Raw genomic sequence first — 25114 nt, forward strand, 5'->3', positions numbered from 1 at the left:
CCCATTTATACTAACCCTACAGTAATCCCATATTCCCTACCATCTACCTACACTAGGGGCAATTTACAACGGCCAATTTACCTATCACCTGCAAGTCTTTGGCTGTGGGAGGAAACCGGAGCACCCGGTTTGGGAGACAGCATCATAGGATGCAAGAATCTTGGAGGGGCACAACGGTCACAGAGACCTGAACTTTGCAGCACTGGAAAAGGCAAGGACTGGCAAGTTATGGCAGCCCAGGGAACATTCTGATGTGCAGGATGAGTTGGGAAGATGTGTGGCAGCATTGATGGAAGAATACTGGGGTGGAAGAATGGAACGTGGCTTTGGCAGTACTGTGATGGTACTAGGTAGTGGGAGTATTGGGGAGGGAGGTTGCTTGTTTTGAGATTGTGGAGAGAGGGTTGATGGGTGCATGATGTGCATGTTGGGGAATTTTTGTAAAGATTGGAATAAAGCGTGGGTGCTCAGCATGCTTGTAAATAGGATCAGTGAGATAGGGAATGATGCAGCTCATCAAAGTGGAGCATTGAGGACTATTCCTAGTAAAGACTAGTCTTGAGGAGTATTTCTTCAAAGAGTTTGCCGAGCAATAATTTGGAAAACCCATATTATTTAAAATTCAGCTGACTGTTCTTTAAATGTAATATAGGCTTTCCCACCATTTAAAAAGTACAGGAAAGCTGTAAGACCTTGACTGTAATTTTATGCACCACCCCCCTCCGCACCCCCCGCCTCTGTCCCGGTAACGGGCTGGAAGGCGGGGTGGGGGGAACGTAAATCGTGTGGTATGGCGGGGGTGCATTGCCCGTTGCCTACTCGCCGCTGCTGTATTTTACGTGGCAGAGGAGGTGGCAGGCAGCCTGCCCGTCCTTAGGTCAATTGAGGCCCTTAAATGGCCAATTAACGGCTGCTTAACGGCCACTTCCCGCCACCACTGGTATTTTACCAGCGACAGATGGGCTCTTTGCCACCTGGGGAGGCTGCCTAGTTAAACTTATTGGCCTCCTTGTGGGCTGGGGGGACAGGCCCTTTGATCAAGCACTCTGTGCCACATAGTAGGGCCTCAGTGGCACAGGCAGTCCCAACTGGAACACACATCCACCCTCATAATCGACCCCAACCCCATCGCAGGACCCCCCTGGCTGCTTGGCCCCAGCGAGCCCCGGCTCCACTTAGCTTATTCTACAGCCGACATTGCTGGGTGCGTCCAGGGACTGCTGTAGTCCCAGCGATAGCCTCCACTCCTGGTGGCGTTGCTGGGACTGAAGAGCTGCCAGCCCTCTGATTGCTCTTGGAGGCAGCTCTTGGAGGCAGGATATCCTGCCTCAGATGGGCAGAAGCTACGACTGCAGGCAATTAATTGCTGGAGCCATGCAAAATATGGTAATGGCTTCCAGGGCCAGCCGGTAGGTGGGGCCACCCACCTCCTCGTAAAATTGCAGACCTTAAAACCCTGATCCAGTCATGGTAGGGTGGGGAGGGCATTGGACCACAGACTTAGCTTCAGCTGTTCCAAGGCAGGTGATGCTGTCTTGGAACAGTTAAAATCAGACCTGTATTCACCTATCTAAGGGACACAGATGGGAAATAATTTAAATAAACAAGAATGCCACCTACCTTGAGAGCAAACTTGAAGGAATCATTCAAAGATGCATTAAAAGGAACAGGTATAGGAGAAGTATGATTGGAAATAGGCTTGACAGAAAAGTGTTACACATTGTGCACTGAATTTTATCAGCCCCTCGTGGGTCCTGGCGATGAGGGTGGCTTTGCCACTCGTCACATTGGCCGCAATTTTACGCCCCCTGCTAGTGAAGGCTGGAGGAGGGGCGGTGTCGTATAATTATGTGGGAGGCGGGAGGTGGGAGTGGGTGCTATTCCCGTCGCCTTCCTGTCCAGACTACAATTTCATGAGCGGCAGGGGAAATGACAAACGGCCTGCCTGCCCCAGGCTAATTGAGGCCCTTAAGTGGCCAATTAATTGCCATTTAAGGGCCTCCTTCCCCTGCCGTTGGTGTATTACCAGCGACAGATAGGCACTTCATCAGCTGTGGAGGCCACCCAGTAATACATTCTGAAGGGGGAGGGTGAACAGCCAGTTGTTGTTGTGCACATAGGCACCAATGATATAGGTAAAAAACGGGATGAGGTCCTACAAGCAGAATTTAGGGAGTTAGGAGCCAAGTTAAAAAGTAGGACCTCAGAGGTAGTAATCTCAGGATTGCTACCAGTGCCACGTGATAGTCAGAGTAGAAATGAAAGAATAGTCAGGATGAATGCGTGGCTTGAGAGATGGTGCAGGAGGGAGGGGTTCAGATTTTTGGGACATTGGGACCGGTTCTGGGGGAGGTGGGACTATTACAAATTGGACGGTCTACACTTGGGCCGGACTGGAACCAATGTCCTTGGGGGTGCTTTTGCTAATGCTGTTGGGGAGGGTTTAAGCTAATGTGGCAGGGGGACGGAAACCAAATGAGGAGGTCAGTGGACAGTAAGGAGGTAGTAATTAAAGCCTGTAAGGAACTAGATAATGAAGTCAGCGTGACTAAGGGAAAGAGTAGGCAGGGAACAGATGATGAAAGCAAAGGGACTGGTGGTCTGAGGTGCATTTGTTTTAATGCAAGAAGTGTAGTAGGTAAGGCAGATGAACTTAGGGCTTGGATTAGTACCTGGGAGTATGATGTTATTGCTATTACTGAGACTTGGTTAAGGGAAGGGCATGATTGGCAACTAAATATGCCAGGATATCGATGCTTCAGGCGGGATAGAGAGGGAGGTAAAAGGGGTGGAGGAGTGGCATTACTGGTCAAAGAGGATATCACAGCTGTGCTGAAGGAAGGCACCATGGAGGACTCGAGCTGTGAGGCAATATGGGCAGAACTCAGAAATAGGAAGGGTGCGGTAACAATGTTGGGGCTGTACTACAGGCCTCCCAACAGCGAGCGTGAGATAGAGGTACAAATATGTAAACAGATTATGGAAAGATGTAGGAGCAACAGGGTGGTGGTGATAGGAGATTTTAATTTTCCCAACATTGACTGGGATTCACTTAGTGTTAGAGGTCTAGATGGAGCAGAATTTGTAAGGAGCATCCAGGAGGGTTTTCTAGAGCAGTATGCAAATAGTCCAACTCGGGAAGGGGCCATACTGGACCTGGTGTTGGGTAATGAGCCCGGCCAGGTGGTTGAAGTTTCAGTAGGGGACTACTTTGGGAATAGTGATCACAATTCCGTAGGTTTTAGTATACTCATGGTCAAAGACGAGAGTGGTCCGAAAGGAAGAGTGCTAAATTGGGGGAAGGCCAACTATACCAAAATTCGGCAGGAGCTGGGGAATGTAGATTGGGAGCAGCTGTTTGAAGGTAAATCCACATTTGATATGTGGGAGGCTTTTGAAGAGAGGTTGATTAGCGTGCAGGAGAGACATGTTCCTGTGAAAATGAGGGATAGAAATGGCAAGATTAGGGAACCATGGATGACAGGTGAAATTGTGAGACTAGCTAAGAGGAAAAAGGAAGCATACATAAGGTCTAGGCGGCTGAAGAAAGACGAAGCTTTGGAAGAATATCGGGAATGTAGGACCAATCTGAAACGAGGAATTAAGAGGGCTAAAAGGGGTCATGAAATATCTTTAGCAAACAGGGTTAAGGAAAATCCCAAAGCCTTTTATTCATATATAAGGAGCAAGAGGGTAACTAGAGAAAGGATTGGCCCACTCAAGGACAAAGGAGGAAAGTTATGCGTGGAGTCAGAGAAAATGGGTGAGATTCTAAACGAGTACTTTGCATCGGTATTCACCGAGGAGAGGGACATGACGGATGTTGAGGTGAGGGACAGATGTTTGATTACTCTAGGTCAAGTCGGCATCAGGAGGGAGGAAGTGTTGGGTATTCTAAAAGGCATTAAGGTGGAAAAGTCCCCAGGTCCGGATGGGATCTATCCCAGGTTACTGAGGGAAGCGAGAGAGGAAAAAGCTGGGGCCTTAACAGATATCTTTGCAGCATCCTTAAACACGGGTGAGGTCCCGGAGGACTGGAGAATTGCTAATGTTGTCCCCTTGTTTAAGAAGGGTAGCAGGGATAATCCAGGTAATTATAGACCGGTGAGCCTGACGTCAGTGGTAGGGAAGTTGCTGGAGAAGATACTGAGGGATAGGATCTATTCCCATTTGGAAGAAAATGGGCTTATCAGTGATAGGCAACATGGTTTTGTGCAGGGAAGGTCATGTCTTACCAACTTAATAGAATTCTTTGAGGAAGTGACAAAGTTGATTGATGAGGGAAGGGCTGTAGATGTCATATACATGGACTTCAGTAAGGCGTTTGATAAGGTTCCCCATGGTAGGCTGATGGAGAAAGTGAAGGCGCATGGGATCCAGGGTGTACTAGCTAGATGGATAAAGAACTGGCTGGGCAACAGGAGACAGAGAGTAGCAGTGGAAGGGAGTTTCTCAAAATGGAGATGTGTGACCAGTGGTGTTCCACAGGGATCCGTGCTGGGACCACTGTTGTTTGTGATATACATAAATGATTTGGAGGAAAGTATAGGTGGTCTGATTAGCAGGTTTGCAGACGACACTAAGATTGGTGGAGTAGCAGATAGTGAAGGGGACTGTCAGAGAATACAGCAGAATATAGATAGATTGGAGAGTTGGGCAGAGAAATGGCAGATGGAGTTCAATCAGGGTAAATGCCAGGTGATGCATTTTGGAAGATCCAATTCAAGAGTGAACTATACAATAAATGGAAAAGTCCTGGGGAAAATTGATGTACAGAGAGATTTGGGTGTTCAGGTCCATTGTTCCCTGAAGGTGGCAACGCAGGTAAATAGAGTGGTCAAGAAGGCATACGGCATGCTTTCCTTCATCGGACGGGGTATTGAGTAGAAGAGTTGGCAGGTCATGTTACACTTGTTTCGTACTTTGGTTCGGCCACATTTGGAATACTGAATTAGAATTAGAACTAGAACATTACAGCGCAGTACAGGCCCTTCGGCCCTCGATGTTGCGCCGACCTGTGAAACCATCTGACCTACACTATTCCATTTTCATCCATATGTCTATCCAATGACCACTTAAATGCCCTTAAAGTTGGCGAATCTAGTACTGCTGCAGGCAGGGCGTTCCACACCCTTACTACTCTCTGAGTAAAGAAACTACCTCTCACATCTGTCCTATATCTATCACCCCTCAACTTGAAGCTATGTCCCCTCGTGTTTGCCATCACCATCCGAGGAAAAAGACTCTCACTATCCACCCTATCCAACCCTCTGATTATCTTATATGTCTCTATTAAGTCACCTCTCCTCCACCTTCTCTCCAACGAAAACAACCTCAAGTCCCTCAGCCTTTCCTCGTAAGACCTTCCCTCCATACCAGGCAACATCCTAGTAAATCTCCTCTGCACCCTTTCCATCGCTTCCACATCCTTCCTAACATGCGGTGACCAGAACTGCACGCAATACTCCAGGTGCGGTCTCACCAGAGTTTTGTGCAGCTGCAGCATGACCTCGTGGCTCCGAAACTCGATCCCCCTACTAATAAAAGCTAACACACCATATGCCTTCTTAACAGCCCTATTAACCTTGGTAGCAACCTTCAGGGATTTATGCACCTGGACACCAAGATCTCTCTGTTCATCTATACTACCAAGAATTTTCCCATTAGCCCAGTACTCTGCATTCCTGTTACTCCTTCCAAAGTGAATCACCTCACACTTTTCCGCATTAAACTCCATTTGCCATCTCTCAGCCCAACTCTGCAGCCTATCTATGTCCCTCTGTACCCTACAACATCCTTCGGCACTATCCACAACTCCACCGACCTTCGTGTCATCTGCAAATTTACTAACCCACCCTTCTGCACCCTCATCCAGGTCATTTATAAAAATGACAAACAGCAGTGGCCCCAAAACAGATCCTTGCGGTGCACCACTAGTAACTAAACTCCAGGTTGAACATTTGCCATCAACCGCCACCCTCTGTCTTCTTTCAGCTAGCCAATTTCTGATCCAAAGCTCTAAATCACCTTCAACCCCATACTTCCGTATTTTCTGCAATAGCCTACCGTGGGGAACCTTATCAAACGCCTTACTGAAATCCATATACACCACATCCACTGCTTTACCCTCATCCACCTGTTTGGTCACCTTCTCGAAAAACTCAATAAGGTTTGTGAGGCACGACCTACCCTTCACAAAACCTTGCTGACTATCGCTAACGAACTTATTCGTTTCAAGATGATCATAAATCCTGTCTCTTATAACCTTTTCCAACATTTTACCCACAACCGAAGTAAGGCTCACAGGTCTATAATTACCAGGGCTGTCTCTACTCCCCTTCTTGAACAAGGGGACAACATTTGCTATCCTCCAGTCTTCCGGCACTATTCCTGTCGACAATGATGACATGAAGATCAAGGGCAAAGGCTCTGCAATCTCCTCCCTAGCTTCCCAGAGAATCCTAGGGTAAATCCCATCTGGCCCAGGGGACTTATCTATTTTCACACTTTCCAAAATTGATAACACCTCCTCCTTGTGAACCTCAATCCCATCTAGCCTCGTAGCCTGAATCTCAGTATTCTCCTCAACAACATTTTCTTTCTCTACTGTAAATACTGACGCAAAATATTCATTTAACACTTCCCCTATCTCCTCTGATTCCACACACAACTTCCCACTACTATCCTTGATTGGCCCTAATCTAACTCTAGTCATTCTTTTATTCCTGATATACCTATAGAAAGCCTTAGGGTTTTCCCTGATCCTATCCGCCAATGACTTCTCGTGTCCTCTCCTTGCTCTTCTTATCTCTCCCTTTAGATAATTCCTGGCTAGCTTGTAGCTCTCAAGCGCCCTAACTGAGCCTTCACGTCTCATCCTAACATAAGCCGCCTTCTTCCTCTTGACAAGCGCTTCAACTTCTTTAGTAAACCACGGCTCCCTCGCTCGACAACTTCCTCCCTGCCTCACAGGTACATACTTATCAAGGACACGCTGTAGCTGCTCCTTGAATAAGCTCCACATTTCGATTGTTCCCATCCCCTGCAGTTTCCTTCCCCATCCTACGCATCCTAAATCTTGCCTAATCGCATCATAATTTCCTTTCCCCCAGCTATAATTTTTGCCCTGCGGTATATACCTGTCCCTGCCCATCGCTAAGGTAAACCTAACCAAATTGTGATCACTATCACCAAAGTGCTCACCTACATCTAAATCTAACACCTGGCCGGGTTCATTTCCCAGTACCAAATCCAATGTGGCATCGCCCCTGGTTGGCCTGTCTACATACTGTGTCAGAAAACCCTCCTGCACACACTGGACAAAAACTGACCCATCTAAAGTACTCGAACTATAGTATTTCCAGTCGATATTTGGAAAGTTAAAGTCCCCCATAACAACTACCCTGTTACTCTCGCCCCTGTCGAGAATCATCTTCGCTATCCTTTCCTCTACATCTCTGGAACTATTTGGAGGCCTATAAAAGACTCCCAACAGGGTAACCTCACCTCTCCTGTTTCTAACCTCGGCCCATACCACCTCAGTAGACGAGTCCTCAAACGTCCTTTCTGTCGCTGTAATACTCTCCTGATTAACAATGCCACACCGCCCCCCCCCCTCTTTTACCATCTTCTCTGTTCTTCCTGAAACATCTAAATCCCAGAACCTGCAACATCCATTCCTGCCCCTGCTCTACCCATGTCTCCGAAATGGCCACTACATCGAGATCCCAGGTACCAACCCATGCTGCAAGCTCACCCACCTTATTCCGGATGCTCCTGGCGTTGAAGTAGACACACTTTAAACCAGGTTCTTGCTTGCCAGTGCCCTCTTGCGTCCTTGTAACCATATCCCTGACCTCACTACTCTCAACATCCTGTACACTGGCACTAAAATTTAGGTTCCCATTCCCCTGCTGAATTAGTTTAAACCCCCCCGAAGAGCACTAGGAAATCTCGCCCCTAGGATATTGGTACCCCTCTGGTTCAGGTGAAGACCATCCTGTTTGTAGAGGTCCCACCTACCCCAGAAAGAGCCCCAATTATCCAGGAAACCAAAACCCTCCCTCCTGCACCATCCCTGCAGCCACGTGTTCAACTCCTCTCTCTCCCTATTCCTCGCTTCGCTATCACGTGGCACGGGCAACAACCCAGAGATAACAACTCTGTTTGTTCTCGCTCTAAGCTTCCACCCTAGCTCCCTGAATTTCTGCCTTAAATCCCCATCTCTCTTCCTACCTATGTTGTTGGTGCCGATGTGGACCACGACTTGGGGCTGCTCCCCCTCCCCCTTAAGGATCCCAAAAACACGATCCGAGACATCACGAACCCTGGCACCTGGGAGGCAACATACCAACCGTGAGTCTCTCTTGTTCCCACAGAACCTCCTATCTGTTCCCCTAACTATGGAGTCCCCAATGACTAATGCTCTGCTCCTCTTGCCCCTTCCCTTCTGAGCAACAGGGACAGACTCTGTGCCAGATACCTGTACCCCATTGCTTACCCCTGGTAAGTCGTCCCCCGCAACAGTATCCAAAACGGTATACCTGTTGTTGAGGGAAACGGCCACAGGGGATCCCTGCACTGCCTGCTGGTTCCCTCTCCTTCCTCTGACGGTAACCCATCTGCCTACTTCTTTTACCTGAGGTGTGACTACCTCCCCATAACTCCTCTCAATAACCTCCTCCGCCTCCCGAATGATCCAAAGTTCATCCAGCTCCAGCTCCAGTTCCCTGACTCGGTTCTCGAGGAGCTGGAGTTGGGTGCACTTCCCGCAGATGCAGTCAGCAGGGACACTCTTGGCGACCCTTACCTCCCACATTCTGCAGGAGGAACATACAACTGCCTTAACCTCCATTCCCACTATTCTAAATTCCCAACAAATCTACTGAAAAACCAAAAACAAAAAGTCAAAACTTGTAAGGTTAGCAATCCAATGGACAGAACTTCTTAAATAAAAAGCTTACCTTATCAACACACCAGAGTCCTTTTTTTTGGTTAGAGGAGGAGGGTACAGCCACCACCCAAATATATAGTTTTTACTTACCCAGCAGTCCCCTGGTCCTCCGAAAACAAAAGGGAATTCACTTTTAAACTTACACTGAAATTGACTTCGCAGCGGTAAGCCCGCTCCCGCACCTCCGTTACTATCAAAGCTGCAGTCAGCGAAACAAAACTGCGTGCAGTTCTGGTCGCCACATTACCAAAAGGATGTGGATGCTTTGGAGAGGGTGCAGAGGAGGTTCACCAGGATGTTGCCTGGTATGGAGGGCGCTAGTTATGAAGAGAGGTTGAGTAGATTAGGATTATTTTCATTAGAAGGGCGGAGGTTGAGGGGGGACCTGATTGAGGTGTACAAAATCATGAGAGGTATAGACAGGGTGGATAGCAAGAAGCTTTTTCCCAGAGTGGGGGATTCATATACTAGGGGTCACGAGTTCAAAGTGAGAGGGGAAAAGTTTAGGGGGGATATGCGTGGAAAGTTCTTTACGCAGAGGGTGGTGGGTGCCTGGAACGCGTTGCCAGCAGAGGTGGTAGATGCGAACACGATAGCGTCTTTTAAGTTGCATCTGGACAGATACATGAATGGGCAGGAAGCAGAGAGATACAGACCCTTAGAAAATAGGCGACATGTTTAGGTAGAGGATCTGGATCGGCGCAGGCTTGGAGGGCCGAAGGGCCTGTTCCTGTGCTGTAATTTTCTTTGTTCTTTGACCTCCTTGTGGGTCTGAAGGGGGACCCGCCTGATTGGGCACCTTGTGCCCCACGGAGGGCCCGCCCCCCCAGCAGCTGCTGCCATCCCCGCTGATGAACCTCCCACCATCCTCCTGATTGAACCCCCACGCCCCCTTGCCGGGGCCAGCCGATTGTCCCTGGCTGCTGAGACTGAGGAGCTGCTGGCCCATTGATGGGCCAGCAGCTCCTGGAGGTGGGACTTCCTGCCTCAGAGGGGCAGAAGTCCCGCCTGAGGCCAATTATTTATTTGGGAGTGTAGATTATTATTTGCAGAGAGGAGAATAGATGTTAGGAAGAGGGTGGGTATTTATTTATTTGTCAGATGGAAGGATTCAATGGTTTTATTTAATTTTATGTTGGGGTAAGCAGGGCAGGAAACACGATTTTTGTATGTGAGTTTGGAACCGTTGATCACTATTTATTTGTTTATTTGATAATGAGGCTATTTTGAGAGCTTGGAGAAGAGTACATAGCCATTTATTTCTAAGAGAGACAGTGAGCTAATTATTATTTTGAAACTGAGGTGAATGGTTAAATTTGCTAAAGTGATAAGTAAAGAGGATTTGATAATATCTGACAGTGATTGGCAAAATACCTCTTTCCAAAATTCTGCGAAAAATAGTGAGCTAATTATTTTGGCGGTGTAGGGAACAAGAATGAAGGGAGTTTAATAAAATCTGAAAAACAGCAGAAAAATGCCTGAAAACTTGCAGCTTTATGAAGAAAAAACAAATATTTTTTTATAGCTGGACTGGGCGAACTGGAAAACTAATTATTTATTTTGGTGGTGTGACAGAGAGCTGTTAGAGGTTAGTGATGTGATTGACATTGGAATTCCTGTTAAAACATCACTGAGTAGTGTGACCAGGAATCATTACAGGTAAATGGCAGGACTGTGTGGCATTTTAGCATTGGAATTTTCATTAGAAATATTTATCGAGCAGTTTATAGCGATGAGTGACACATGCATAATGTACACACGTACACATACATACAGATTGATTAGATATATAATATAACATTTGAATTAAATCATCTGTTACTAGTCCATGTGTATGCTTTAGAGTGAAAGATGTCTGATCCTTGATCGTGACCTTCTGATTACATGTAGGAATTTGTCACATACATCAGTCAGTTGACTGTATGCTTTGCATCATTGTTTGTAGAGGTTGCTTCCAGATTTTAATGTGTTTTTGGTGATAAAGTAAGGGTAAAGGATTTCTGAGGAAGAGTTCTGGCTCATGTTTATGCATAGTCAATGCAATAAAATATTTTCCTGATCATACGTAGAATAATGTTATTTGAGGTAGTTTCTTTTGGCTAAATAGTTGTGTATATATTATTTTACTTTCCCTTCCCCCACCAATCTCAAATAATCTGCCTTTTTCTCCTAAGGGCACTAAATTATGGTAAAATGTGATACCATACATAATTTATTTTTTGTTTCTTTGTTGCTTTGACAGTATTGTGCATCCTGTTGTGGCCTTTAGTAACCTCATGTGACTTGGGGCAAAATATTTACAACAAGATTGAACCAGTTCTGCAGCGACTGGATTTTGGTCTGAAGGACTATGTGCAACGTTTGCAAAGAAGAAGGGAAAGTAAGAAAAACTCTACGTTCTTCATTTACGCATCAAAAAAAATATAATGTATGCTGGGAATTATCTAAAATTTATTATAATGCACTGATAATTGAATGGAGCACCAATAAGCAAATTATTTATTGTCTTTCTAATACAGGTTCCACTTTAGTAATCTTCCCAACGATAGAAGGAAAGAAAGAATTTGCATTTAAGTAGCTTTTTTCATCACCTCAGGACATCCCAACGCACTTCACAACTAATGAAGTACCTTTGAGGTGCAGTCACTGTTGTAATATAGGGAAAAGCACCACTCAATTTCCACACAGCAAGATCTCACAAGGAGCAATTGGATAAATGACCAGATAATCTGTTTTAGTGATGTTAGTTGAGTGATAATTGTTAGCCAGGACACCGGGGAGAACTCCTTAATCTTCCTTGCATGTGATCAGTTACATCCATTACTCTCCAGCTCTCCATTACTTAAGTGTCAGCCTGGAGTGGGATTTGAATCCATGGCATTCTGACAGAGACCTGAGTGCTACCATTGAATCAAGGCTGACTGTAAGCCCTCTCACCCCAAATGGATTTTCCTAGTTTAGTCAGCTATTAATTGGGCAGGATTATGAGAGAAGAGATTGGGCAGCTATCTTTTGGTTATAAGCTATACTTCTGTTGTGGTGCGTAACTATGCAAGTGAATGGGTTTTGGGTGAGTTGAAGTCTCACACTGTGGTTATGCCAAGGTACATTAATATTGTATTAGTGTATTCAGAGATCTTGCACAGCCAGCTGCAAGTCACATGTAAAACTGCCAGGGTACACAAAGCCAGTTGCCAAGAAGACATGATTTTGTCGGTCTTGTGCAGTATGCCTTGAACATCCAAATATTATTTTGTATCTACTAAATTAAGTAGAATAGGTTATTTACAAAAGTGAATTGAAAGGAAGGAAAGTTTATTTAAACACTGGACAGGTGCTGGCATTACTCAGTAAATGCTTTCATGGTATAATCAGCATAGCAGACAAGTAATTTGTCACTGTATTATACTGTGAGGTAACCGATTACAAAAACATGGGCCTGGGTTTTGCAGTCAACTGTGCAGCGACAGTGCTCGCCACTGACATCGAATAAATCTCCACACGAGCCTACCACGATCCAAGTGGCAAGAATTATTCGGCTGCCTTGAAGGAGAATTCCCTCCCGCTTGGGTTGCAATAAGGCCCAGCAGCGCAGGCTAGTGCGGGTAAGAAAGACAGGCAGTTGTGGGCATGGCTTACAGTCATTGCACTACAAAAAGTGAAAAAAACTGCTGCAACAAAAAGGTATTGGAAAATCACATTTTTAATAAACATAATTCATTTTACAAAATTAAGTATTTTAAACATAATTTTACAAAATTGAAAATGTAAATTTTTTCAAAATTAAACATTTTAACATTTTTAAAAGGTACAATAATTTTGATCAAATAAATCATTTGAAAAGTGATATTTTAAAAAGCCTGATAAATCATGCTAAAATGTCAGATTTAACTTTTTAAACAAAATTTATAAGTCTTTTAAAAGGTTCCATCTTAAAAAAACTAATCCAATTTGACATTTTTCAATGGTGTCAGCCTCATTAAGTATTCGCGAATTGAGAGGAAGCCCGTTAGGCCTGGAAATACAGGTGTAAAATTTTAAAGTAATAAATTCGGAATTAGTAGGCAATTAGCCTAAATTTGTGCTGGTTACTTACTTGCCGTTTGAAGTAGCAAACGCTGAGGAATAGTGTCGGTTGGTCTGCTGCAACTTTCAGATTAGTGCATGCGCACTCCAGAAGTTGCAGGGCCTCTCCGACATCCAGTAGCGGTGAACGCTGAATGCATCGCTGCTACTGGCACCACTAAGTCCGGCCCATGGTAACCTATGTTTTTATGGTCTTCTATTTCTACCATTTAATCTGTTTTGCAATCCCCTTAAATGAAGTCATCATATTAATACATTTTAAAATGGGTATGAACTGTCTTGAAATACATACATTTTTTCAAAAAGCTATACTTAGCTTTAACATCCTTTTTTGTCTTTTTTAAACTATTTTTTGGGTGAATAATTTTTTTGAACAATGAGGTGATGAATTGGATTGGACCGTTTAATGAGATCGAGCTAAATAAATCTGCATGCAAATAGGATAACTTATTGAAGCACCCTGTTGAAATTCAAGTTTGTTTAGCTGCATGACACTAGTAATCCTTATCAAGTGATTCCCAGTTACAATGTACCAGTTGCCCTTCAGAGAAAGATAGGTTTTCAAATATGCAACAGCAATACAAAGAGAAAATAAAACCATGTTAGTTAATCTTAACTAACTGTTTGGCATACATTTCTAACATAAAGAGAATAAGTAGTCATTTGGTAGTACAGAACTTGAGTATTGCTGAAAACAGACATTTTTTCAAAGCTTTTCATCTTGTATTATCAGTCGGGTTTGCAGTGTGGCCCATTTGCGCGTACTGGAAGCTACATATATTAATACACAGGGCCCTGTTCTTGTATACACATTGTTCAATGTACACACATTGCGCCTGTTTCAGCTAAACAAAATAAGTGGCAGCCATTCGCTGGTTCATTCCTCAGGGCAACGCCTTGACCAATCAAGCTGCCTGGTATAAATTTCAAACAAAGCTTGGCAGTTAATTAAAATAAAAGCAAAATACTGCGGATGCTGGAAATCTGAAATGGATTCCTGCCTCCTGTAAGAACTCCATTCCATTCTCCCAGTTTCTCCGTCTCCGACGCATCTGCTCTGATGATGCTACCTTCCATGACAGCGCTTCTGATATGTCTTCCTTTTTCCTCAACCGAGGATTCCCCCCCGCCCCCTCACTGTGGTTGACAGGGCCTTCAACCGCGTTTGGCCCATTTCCCGCACCTCGACCCTCACCCCTTTCCCTCTCTCGCAGAACCGCGACAGGGTTCCCCTTGTCCTCACTTTCCACCCCATCAGCCTCCATATCCAAAGGATCATCCTCCGCCATTTCCACCACCTCCAGCGTGATGCCACTACCAAACACATCTTCCCCTGCCTTCCCGTGTCAGCATTCCGAAGGGATCATTCCCTCCGTGACGCCCTGGTCCACATTACCCCCACCACCTCGTCCCCTTCCCATGGCACCTTCCCCTGCAATCGCAGGAGGTGTAATACCTGCCCATTTACCTCCTCTCTCCTCACTATCCCAGGCCCCAAATACCCCTTTCAGGTGAAGCAGCGATTTACTTGTACTTCTTTCAATGTAGTATACTGTTTTCGCTGCTCACAATGTGGTCTCCTCTAAATTGGGGAGACCAAACGCAGACTGGGTGACTGCATTGCGGAACACCTCTGCTCAGTCCTCAAGCAGGACCCCGAGCTTCCGTTTGCTTGCCATTTCAGCACAGCCCCCTGCTCTCATGCTCACATCTGTGTCCTGGGATTGCTGCAGTGTTCCAGTGAACATCAACGCAATCTCGAGGAACAGCATCTCATTTACTGATTAGGCACCCTACAGCCTGCCGGACTGAACATTGAGTTCAATAATTTCAAAGCATGACTGGCCCCCCATTTTACTTTTATTTTTAGTTATTTTTTTTCTTTTTCCTTTTGTATTTATATATTTTTTTGTGTTTATTTTATTTCGTCTTAGTTTGTTCAGTTTGCTTACCCACTTTTTTTTCATGTTTGTACTTCAATTTTCAGTCCCTTAACACCCTATCTGTACTAATGCTTTGTCTTTCAACACACCATTAACATATTGTTTGCCTTTGCTCCACGACCTTCTGGTCAGCTATTCTGTGACTTTGTCCTATCTGCACCTTCTTCTTTGTTATCGCTTGCCCCACCCCCGCTTTACTTGCTTATAATCTTTTACATTTCTAATATTTGCCAGTTCTGAGGAAGGGTCATTGACCTAAAACGTGAACTCTGCTTCTCTCTCCACAGATGCTGCCAGACGTGCTGAGTATTTCCAGCATTTCTTGTTTTTATTATCTTGGCAGTTAACTGTCAGTCACCATAAACTGGTGCATACTCCTGGCAACGCCTCTACCAAGCAGAGTTCACTTGACAACGAAACAGCACTCTTCTCATATAGTATAAATTTGTTGCTTTCCCTGACATTGGCGTTCTTGCGAAATGTCCTGATGAGTGCAAGACGAAAAGCTTCATCAACAAATGTCTCTGTTTTTAGCAAAAAGTGAATAATTTGTTTCAAACATAGGCTTTGTTTGGCTGATTAATAAACACAGCGAAATGACATCCATAAGTGGCTGATCACTAAAACATTGCAGCTATTATTTTATTCAAATGTTGATCCTTGATATATTCTTGAAAAGTGACTCATTTTTCCTTTTTGTAGTTTCCAATATCTGGAAACTTTCTGGAAGTTGAACGTATTTCTTTCTTATATTGGCCTTTGTTATCAAAAACAACGATCAATATATTTATAACTCTTCCTGTTTTATCTGTTGCATGTCCTGTGTTGTAGTGAAGCAGAAAGAATTGGCTGAAAGGAAGTCAGAAGATGAGAGTGAAGTGAACACCTCTGCTCTTTGTCCAAAGGTAAGACAATTTTTTTTATTAATTCATGGGATGTGAGCATCACTGGCAAGGGCAGCATTTATGCCCATCCCTAATTTTCCTTGAGAAGGTGGTGGTGAGCTGCCATCTTGAACTGCTGCAGTCCATGTGGTGTAGGTACACCCACAATGCTGTTAAGGAAGGGAGTTCCAGGATTTTGATCCAGTGACAATAAAGGAAGGGCGATGTGGTTCCAAGTCAGGATGGTGTGTGGCTTGGAGGGGACCTTGCATGTGATGGTGTTCTCGTATGTCTGCTGCCCTTGTCCTTTTAGGTGCTAGAGGTTGTGGGTTTGGAAGGTGCTGTTGAAGGAGGCTTGAAGAATTGCTGCAGTACATCTTCTAGATGATACACACTGCTGCCACTGTGTGCAGGTGATGGAGGGAGTGAATGTTTAAGGTGGTGGATGGGGTACCGATCAAGCGGGTTACTTTGTCGCATATCGATATTCAGGTCAGGATAGTGAAATGCATGATTTGTGAGTAGCAGTAATTAGTGCATTGTCAGACATCATGATACCTATTGTTGCAAGATCTCATCGGCATGCTGCTATGAAGCGATTAGAGTATGTTGGCAAGACGACCAAAATGTCATTAAATTGAAAAGAGTTTGCTGTCATTGCCTCAGTGCCATACTACCATTTTGAAAACTGTGTACCAATTATGAGGTATCAATTATTTATTTTTTCTCTTCAAATTTTCCTTCCCATTTTCTTTCATTTGACCTCCTACCTTTCTTGAAGGAACTGACATCTGCTGCTATATAGACCCATGAACAGTGCCAGCCTCTGGTACCTCACCCAAAAGGCCATTCTTCATCTGTGAACCTGAGCTTTGAGGTTTAGTATGCTCTTCAACAATGGAGACTGAAGGAGCCAAGACTGATTTTATCCTCACCCGGGGGGACATCTAATCTGTGGGGTGGGGGATGGAAATGGATGCTGGTGCATGTGTGGCATTGAAGAAGCAAAAAATGCCAATGTGTTGGCAGTCCGACTGGAACCCTTCAACTTCCGCATTTAACCAGTGCTCTTTTGGAGGCGTGCGGTGAACGTCCGTGGGACAATCCAGGTAGCGATTTAAAGATGTAAATTGGCAATTGGTTGAAGATTTAACCCAGCATTCTAGCTTTAACTGTGAGTGCACAGGTTTCCTGGACTGTGTGAAACATGCCAGGGTCAACAAAGTGAGAGCACAGCAGGGATTGACAAAATTGTGAAATTGACAGTTTGGAAAGCCTTTAAATGTTGATTCAGGACAGCTGTTTCTGTGTTTAAGTGAAAGGCTTTTGCTCACAGGACTTGTTCTAAGAGTGTGCTTTCATGGCTTTGCAGATGATTTCCAACACTTTGGATGTCATTTCTGCCATCTTGGACTTTTTTGACTTTGATCTGCACGTCCCTGCTTCCTGCCAGTTTATAGAAGATGAGGAACAAGAGGAGCAGCACCAACACCACCACCAGCAGGAGCAGCAGCAACACCAGCAGGAGCAGCCATTGCCTTCTCCTCAGCTACCTCCTCTCAGAGCAGATGAACGTAGCTCACAGGAGGCGGAAACCCCAACACGATTTACCAGCAGAGGATCAGCTTTCTGGACATGACTGAGCAACAGTGCCTCAGGAGCCTCAGACTTTCTCTCTAGGTCGTTGCTGTCATCTGCAGCATCCTGGAGAAAAAACCTCCTTCCCAGTGGAACAGACAGGCATACATTGCCGTGTCAGTCAAGGTCACCAGATTTGAATTTTTTCACCTTGGCTCTTTCCAGGGATCTGCTGGTAACATCTGCAGGATTTCACAATCTGCGTCTCCCAGGTGACCAGTATACCATGTTTGCCAGGATTGCCACTTACGTCCACATTGCTACTGGTGAGGCCAGTCAGAACGAGTGGGCCCTCGAATCTGCTACAATGGCTGGATTACCACAAATTTAGGGAGTCTTGGTTTGCACCCATGTGGGCAATCAAGGTACCCTCCAGTAAACTGGGAGTATATTTGTCAATTGAAAGGGATTCCACTCCATTAATGTTCAGCTGGTATGTAACTACCAGAGATATTCATGCATGTCTGTGTGAGATATCCAGGGAGCTGCCAAGATGCTTTCATAAGTGCTAGTCAAGGATACCACAGATCTTCCAAGCTCCAGCCAACTCAGCGGTTAGCTGGTTGGAGACAAGGGTTCCCCCACAAGGCTGATGACACCTTTGAGGAGCCGTACCACTGATGTCCAGGAATGGTACAACAGAAGCCACATGAGCACAAAACTGGTCATTGAGCAAGCCAATGGGCTGCTGAAGATGCGATTCAGGTGACCCAACAGATCTGGGAGCACTTTTCAGTCTGCTGTGCCTTGCACAACATTGTGCAGCAAAGAGGGCTGAAGCTGCAAGGGTCGAAAGTGATGCTGCGTCTTTGGAGGAGGAGGAGAGGCCTCATGTGGCAAGCGTCCCAACAGCCATACAGTTAACTGCCCGAGATGGCCTCATACAGGCATGATTCAGCTAGCCTGAAACACAAAGCATTCCAACAGTCACTGATACCCACTGCTCATCTTTTACTTCTGTCGTACCGTTTACCTCAAAGCTGATGTCCACTTCGCAGGCAAGAGGCAAAAATAGAGATGACCGGACAATGCAAGCATGAACTAAAGTTTGTGGTGGTTAACAATTACATTGAAGTGAACATATTCACAGACATTTAAATACCCAAGAAATTTTCCTTGTACAATGACACATCATTTATCTTACTTTTTTCTACTACTCCTTCGTGGTGTTGTCCCCGTGGCTTCAGCTGCTCAGATACTCTTGGTGTGCTTCTTCTGGGTTTTAGAAACTGTGAGGGCCCCGCCAAAGACTGACCCACTTACATCTGTGCAGGGATAAACTCGGTCATCGGAACAGGAGTCAGCATGTAGGGCTGACAGGGAAGGAGGCGAAGCTGGGGGTGGAATGAGAACCCTTTGAGAAGAGTCCCCACTTCCATGTGCCCTTTTCCCATCTTCCGTGCTAGCCAAGTGCTGGAGAACATGTTGCTACTGCACTTCAGTGAGGCACACAATGGCCACTAGAAGGCTTTCCTCTAGCCTGTTTAAAGTGGCAGACTGAGTGTGCAGGCCTTTGGCGAGGGCTAGCATGCACTCTGTTGTCTGCCATGTCTGATTCTCCATGCAGGTGGCCACACTTTCCAAGGAGGTGGACATCAACATAAAGTCCTGAGACGCCATGGCACTCATGGTGAAGACAGACTCTTCCAATCTCTTTCCTGTCGTGCACAGTGCCTCTGGAAATGCTGACAGAACCTCAAATGATTTTTTGCTACTGCTCCTTTTGATCGATGATCCCTGATTGCCAGAATCTGCTTGCAGCTGAGCAAAGCTTGGCGGGTCCTTCGCCCTTCAATGGGGACTCTCCACTGCTATCCGTGTCTCCAAAACCTGCTCCTGCTCACTTATGGGCCAGGATTTAACGTCGGCAGCAGGGAACTAGGACTGAAAGCGGGTGGGGGAGGGGAGCAGGTCGACACCGCTTCAGCTGGCAGCGGGTCCTGGGGCTGCCGTTCCTATGAAGGATGGTGGTCCACCCCCAAGAGCTGGCAGCCCAATCAGAAAGCCAGCAGCCTCAGCAGTGCTACCGCTAGCTGCACATGGAGGATGAAGGTGCATCGATGGCCATGCACTCTCAAAGCCAGGTAAGTAGGGATGCCAGGGCCAGTCTGGCGGTGGTGGGTGGAGTTTGGGGAGGCGTGGGGGGAAGGTGGCGCCGTTGCGGGGGCCGCCATTGCTGCCAGGGCCACCGCGCCCCCCGCCCCACCAGAGTCTGCTGGAAGGCTGCGAGGGCTTACCTGGTAGTCTCTGCATATGGCAGCTGTTCCCCCCACCCCCACCCCCCAAGAAGCTGGTAAAGTGCCAGCAGAGGTAGTCAGAGCCCATAATTGGCCACTCGCATGGCTCAATTGGGCTCTGGGCAGGTGGGCCATCTGCCAGCTTTCCTGCTGCTGGCAAGGTGGCATGGCAGTGGGAAGATAATGGACATGCCTCCTGACCCCTTCCTGTGTTGTTTTGCCAGCCTTCCCGCCTCCTTACTGTCCACTGACCTCCTCATTTGGTTCCCAACCCCCTGCTGGATAGGTTTGTCCCGATGAGGCAAGGAAGGGATGGTAAGGTGAAGGAACCTTGGATGACAAGAGATGTGGAACAGCTAGTCAAGAGGAAGAAGGAAGCTTACTTAAGGTTGAGGAAGCAAGGATCAGACAGGGCTCTAGAGGGTTACAAGGTAGCCAGGAAGGAACTGAAGAATGGACTTAGGAGAGCTAGAAGGGGACATGAAAAAGTCTTGGCGGGTAGGATTAAGGAAAATCCCAAGGCGTTCGACACTTATGTGAGGAACAAGAGGATGGCCAAAGTGAGGGTAGGGCCAATCAGGGATAGTGGAGTCGGAGGAGGTAGGGGAGGTCCTAAATGAATACTTTGCTTCAGTATTCACTAGTGAGAGGGACCTGGTCGTTTGTGAGGACAGCGTGAAAAAGGCTGATTTGCTCGAACAGGTTGATGTTAAGAGGGAGAATGTGCTGGAAATTCTGAAAGACATAAGGACAGATAAGTCCCTGGGGCCAGACGGGATATACCCAAGGATATTACGGGAAGCGAGGAAAGAGATTGCCGCGCCTTTGGCAATGATCTTTGCGTCCTCACTGTCCACTGGAGCAGTACCAGATTATTGGAGGGTGGCAAATGTTATTCCCTTGTTCAAGAAAGGGAATGGGGATAACCCTGGGAATTATAGACCAGTCAGTCTTACGTCGGTAATGGGCAAATTATTGGAGAGGATTCTGAGAGACAGGATTTATGATTATTTGGAAAAGCATAGTTTGATTAGAGACAGTCAGCATGGCTTTGTGAGGGGCAGGTCATGCCTCACAAGCCTTATTGAATTCTTTGAAGATGTGACAAAATACGTTGATGAAGGAAGAGCAGTGGATGTGGTGTATATGGATTTTAGCAAGGCGTTTGATAAGGTTCCCCATGGTAGGCTCATTCAGAAAGTAAGGAGGCATGGGATACAGGGAAAGTTGGCTGTCTGGATACAGAATTGGCTGGCCAATAGAAGACAGAGGGTGGTAGTAGATGGAAAGTATTCAGCCTGGAGCTGGTGTTCTGCAGGGATCTGTTCTGGGACCTCTGCTCTTTGTAATTTTTATAAATGACTTGGATGAGGAAGTGGAAGGCTGGGTTAGCAAGTTTGCCGATGACACGAAGGTTGCTGGAGTTGTGGATAGTGTGGAAGGCTGTTGTAGGTTGCAACGGGACATTGACAGGATGCAGAGCTGGGCTGAGAAGTGGCAGATGGAGTTCAACCTGGAAAAGTGTGAAGTGATTCATTTTGGAAGGTCGAATTTGAATGCAGAATACAGGCTTAAAGACAGGATTCTTGGCAGTGTGGAGGAACAGAGGGATCTTGGGGTCCATGTCCATAGATTGCTCAAAGTTGCCACCCAAGTTGATAGGGTTGTTAAGAAGGCGTATGGTGTGTTGGCTTTCATTAACAGGGGGATTGAGTTTAAGAGCCGCGAGGTTATGCTGCAGCTCTATAAAGCCCTGGTTCAACCACACTTTGAATATTGTGTTCAGTTCTGGTCGCCTCATTATAGGAAGGATGTGGAAGCTTTAGAGAGGGTGCAGAGGAGATTTACCAGGATGCTGCCTGGACTGGAGGGCATGTCTTACGAAGAAAGGTTGAGGGAGCTAGGGCTTTTCTCATTGGAGCGAAGAAGGATGAGAGGTGACTTGATAGAGAGGTACAAGATGATGAGAGGCATAGATAGAGTGGATAGCCAGAGACTTTTTCCCAGGGTGGAAAGGGCTATCACCAGGGGGCATAATTTTAAGGTGATTGGAGGAAGGTTTCAGGGAGATGTCAGAGGTAGGTTCTTTACACAGAGAGTGGTGGGTGCATGGAATGCACTGCCAGCGGTGGTAGTAGAAGCAGATACATTAGGGACATTTAAGCTACTCTTGGATAGGTACATGGATGATAGTAGTATGAAGGGTATGTAGGTAGTTTGATCCTAGAGTAGGTTAAAGGTTCGGCACAACATCGTGGGCCGAAGGGCCTGTACTGTGCTGTACTGTTCCATGTTCTTCCTCTTCCTCCTATCCACAGGAATAACACAGCTCTGTGGGCCCTTATTACCTGTAGCATAACCTCCAGGGAAGCATCCGTGAACCAGGGGTTGGGGGTGGAGGTGACTGCCATGTTGGCACTCCATTACAAAAGCTCCTGTCTGTGTTCTGATACTTAAAGAATGGATGAATTGTAACTCTTGCAAGGATCCCTTTAAAGAGAAATACTTTGACAGTGAGTTGTCATCAAATCTGCCCACTCTAATTGGACGAACCACAGAGGCAGGATGCTAATTCCATGGCTGAGTTAAAAAGCCACAGCAAAGTCCAATTCTGTTTCCAATCCATTGCTGGCCTTCCCCGCTTTGAGTGGGTCTCAATGTTAAACTTAGGCCCCCTGTGTCTACACACATGCACTTGCAGCACATGTTATGAAATAGCATTCAGGAGCAGGAATGTTGATCACTTTCTTTCTCCTTGAAATGAAATATATTTATTTGTTAAAATGAGATGAGCGATCAGATAATCAATTTTAGCGATGTAGGCTGAGGGAGGAATGTTGGCCAAGGCACTCTGAGAATCCCATCCCTATTTTTTTTCTTTTAATAGTACCAATAAAGAACAAAGAACAGTACAGCACAGGAACAGGCCATTCGGCCCTCCAAGCCTGCCTAAACTAAAACCTTCTGCACTTCCAGGGACCGTATCCCTCTATTCCCATCCTATTCATGTATTTGTCAAGATGCCTCTTAAACGTCACTATCGTACCTGCTTCCACCACCTCCCCCGGCAGCAAGTTGCAGGCACTCACCACCCTCTGTGTAAAGAACTTGCCTCGCACATCCCTTCTCAACTTTGCACCTTAAACCTGTGTCCCCTAGTAACTGACTCTTCCACCCTGGGAAAAAGCTTCTGACTATCCACTCTGTCCATGCCGCTCATAACTTTGTAAACCTCTATCATGTCGCCCCTCCACATCCGTCGTTCCAGTGAAAACAATCCGAGTTTATCCAACCTCTCCTCATAGCTAATGCCCTCCAGACCAGGCAACATCCTGGTAAACCTCTTCTGTACCCTCTCCAAAACCTCCACTTTCTTCTGGTAGTGTGGCGACCAGAATTGCACGCAATATTCTAAGTGTGGCCTAACTAAGGTTCTGTACAGCTGCAGCATGACCTGCCAATTTTTATACTCTATGCCTCGACTGATGAAGGCAAGCATGCCATATGCCTTCTTGACTACCTTATCCACCTGCGTTGCCGCTTTCAGTGACCTGTGGACCTGTACACCCAGATCTCTCTGCCTGTCAATACTCCTAAGGGTTCTGCTATTTACTGTATACTTCCCACCTGTATTAGATCTTCCAAATTGCATTACCTCACATTTATCCGGATTAAACTCCATCTGCCATTTCTCCGCCCAAGTCTCCAACCGATCTATATCCTGCTGTATCCTCTGACAATTCTCATCACTATCCGTAACTCCACCAACTTTTGTGTCGGCCGCAAACGTACTAATCAGACCAGCTACATTTTCCTCCAAATCATTTATATATACTACAAACAGCAACGGTCCCAGCACTGATCCCTGCGGAACACCACTAATCACAGCCCTCCATTCAGAAAAGCACCCTTCCACTGCTACCCTCTGTCTTCTATGACCGAGCCAGTTCTCTATCCATCTTGCCAGCTCACCTCTGATCCCGTGTGACTTCACCTTTTGTACCAGTCTGCCATGAGGGACCTTGTCAAAGGCTTTACTGAAGTCCATAGAGACAACATCCACTGCCCTTCCTTCATCAATCATCTTTTTCACTTCTTCAAAAAACTCAATCAAGTTTGTGAGACACGACCTCCCCTTCACAAAACCATGCTGCCTCTCGCTAATAAGTCCATTTGTTTCCAAATGGGAGTAAATCCTGTCCCGAAGAATCCTCTCTAATAATTTCCCTACCACTGACGTAAGGCTAACCGGCCTATAATTTCCTGGATTATCCTTGCTCCCCTTCTTAAACAAAGGAACAACATTGGCTATTCTCCAGTCCTCTGGGACCTCACCTGTAGCCAATGAGGATACAAAGATTTCTTTCAAGGCCCCAGCAATTTCTTCCCTTGCCTCCCTCAGTATTCTGGGGTAGATCCCATCAGGCTCTGGGGACTTACCTACCTTAATGCTTTGCAAGACACCCAACACTACCTCCTTTTTGATAACGACATGACCCAGACTATCTACACTCCCTTCCCTAGACTCATCGTCCACCAAGTCCTTCTCTTTGGTGAATACTGATGCAAAGTACTCATTTAGTACCTCGCCCATTTCTTCTGGCTCCACACATAGATTCCCTTCTCTGTCCTTGAGTGGGCCAACCCTGGTTACCCTCTTGCTCTTTATATACATATAAAAAGCCCTGGGATTTTCCTTAATCCTGTTTGCCAATGACTTTTCATGACCCCTTTTAGCCCTCCTGACTCCTTGCTTAAGTTCCTTCCTACTTTCTTTATATTCCTCAAGGGCATTGTCTATTCCCAGCCTTCTAGCCCTTACGATTGCTTTTTTTTTAAGTGTGAGGTGGTGCATTTTGGCAGAAGGGATAGGGAGAGACAAGATAAACGTGATGGCACAGTTCTAATGAGTGTGCAGGGACAAAAGGACCTGGGGTTCATGTTTTATTTATTTTATTTAGAGATACAGCACTGAAACAGGCCCTATGGCCCACCGAGTCAGTCCCCACCAACAACCACCCATTTATACTAACCCTACAGTAATCCCATATTGATCCCATTGATTCTCTAGCCAGCGGAAAAGCCCCTGGGAAGGACAGCATTACCCCTGAAATAATCAAGAGTGCCAAGCCTGCTATACTCTCAGCACTACATGAACTGCTATGCCTGTGCTGGGACGAGGGAGCAGTACCCCAGGACATGCGCGATGCCAATATCATCACCCTCTATAAAAACAAAGGTGACCGCGGTGACTGCAACAACTACTGTGGAATCTCCCTGCTCAGCATAGTGGGGAAAGTCTTTGCTCAAGTCGCTCTGAACAGGCTCCAGAAGCTGGCCGAGCGCGTCTACCCTGAGGCACAGTGTGGCTTT

At 46.0% G+C, this 25114-nt stretch overlaps 1 protein-coding gene across 2 annotated transcripts in view; it reads left to right on the top strand.

The window, feature by feature from the left end:
• Window positions 1-25114, top strand: part of retreg1 (reticulophagy regulator 1) — a 305262-nt gene that overhangs the window by 269731 nt on the left and 10417 nt on the right. For both annotated transcript variants that reach the window (XM_068058442.1, XM_068058450.1), the window contains 2 exons: window positions 11196-11333; window positions 15814-15887. In XM_068058442.1, the coding sequence (XP_067914543.1) occupies window positions 11196-11333; window positions 15814-15887 (212 nt within the window). The remainder of the gene's footprint in view (window positions 1-11195; window positions 11334-15813; window positions 15888-25114) is intronic.

This window comes from Heterodontus francisci, chromosome 2 (assembly GCF_036365525.1).
Source record: "Heterodontus francisci isolate sHetFra1 chromosome 2, sHetFra1.hap1, whole genome shotgun sequence".
Lineage (NCBI taxonomy): Eukaryota > Metazoa > Chordata > Chondrichthyes > Heterodontiformes > Heterodontidae > Heterodontus > Heterodontus francisci.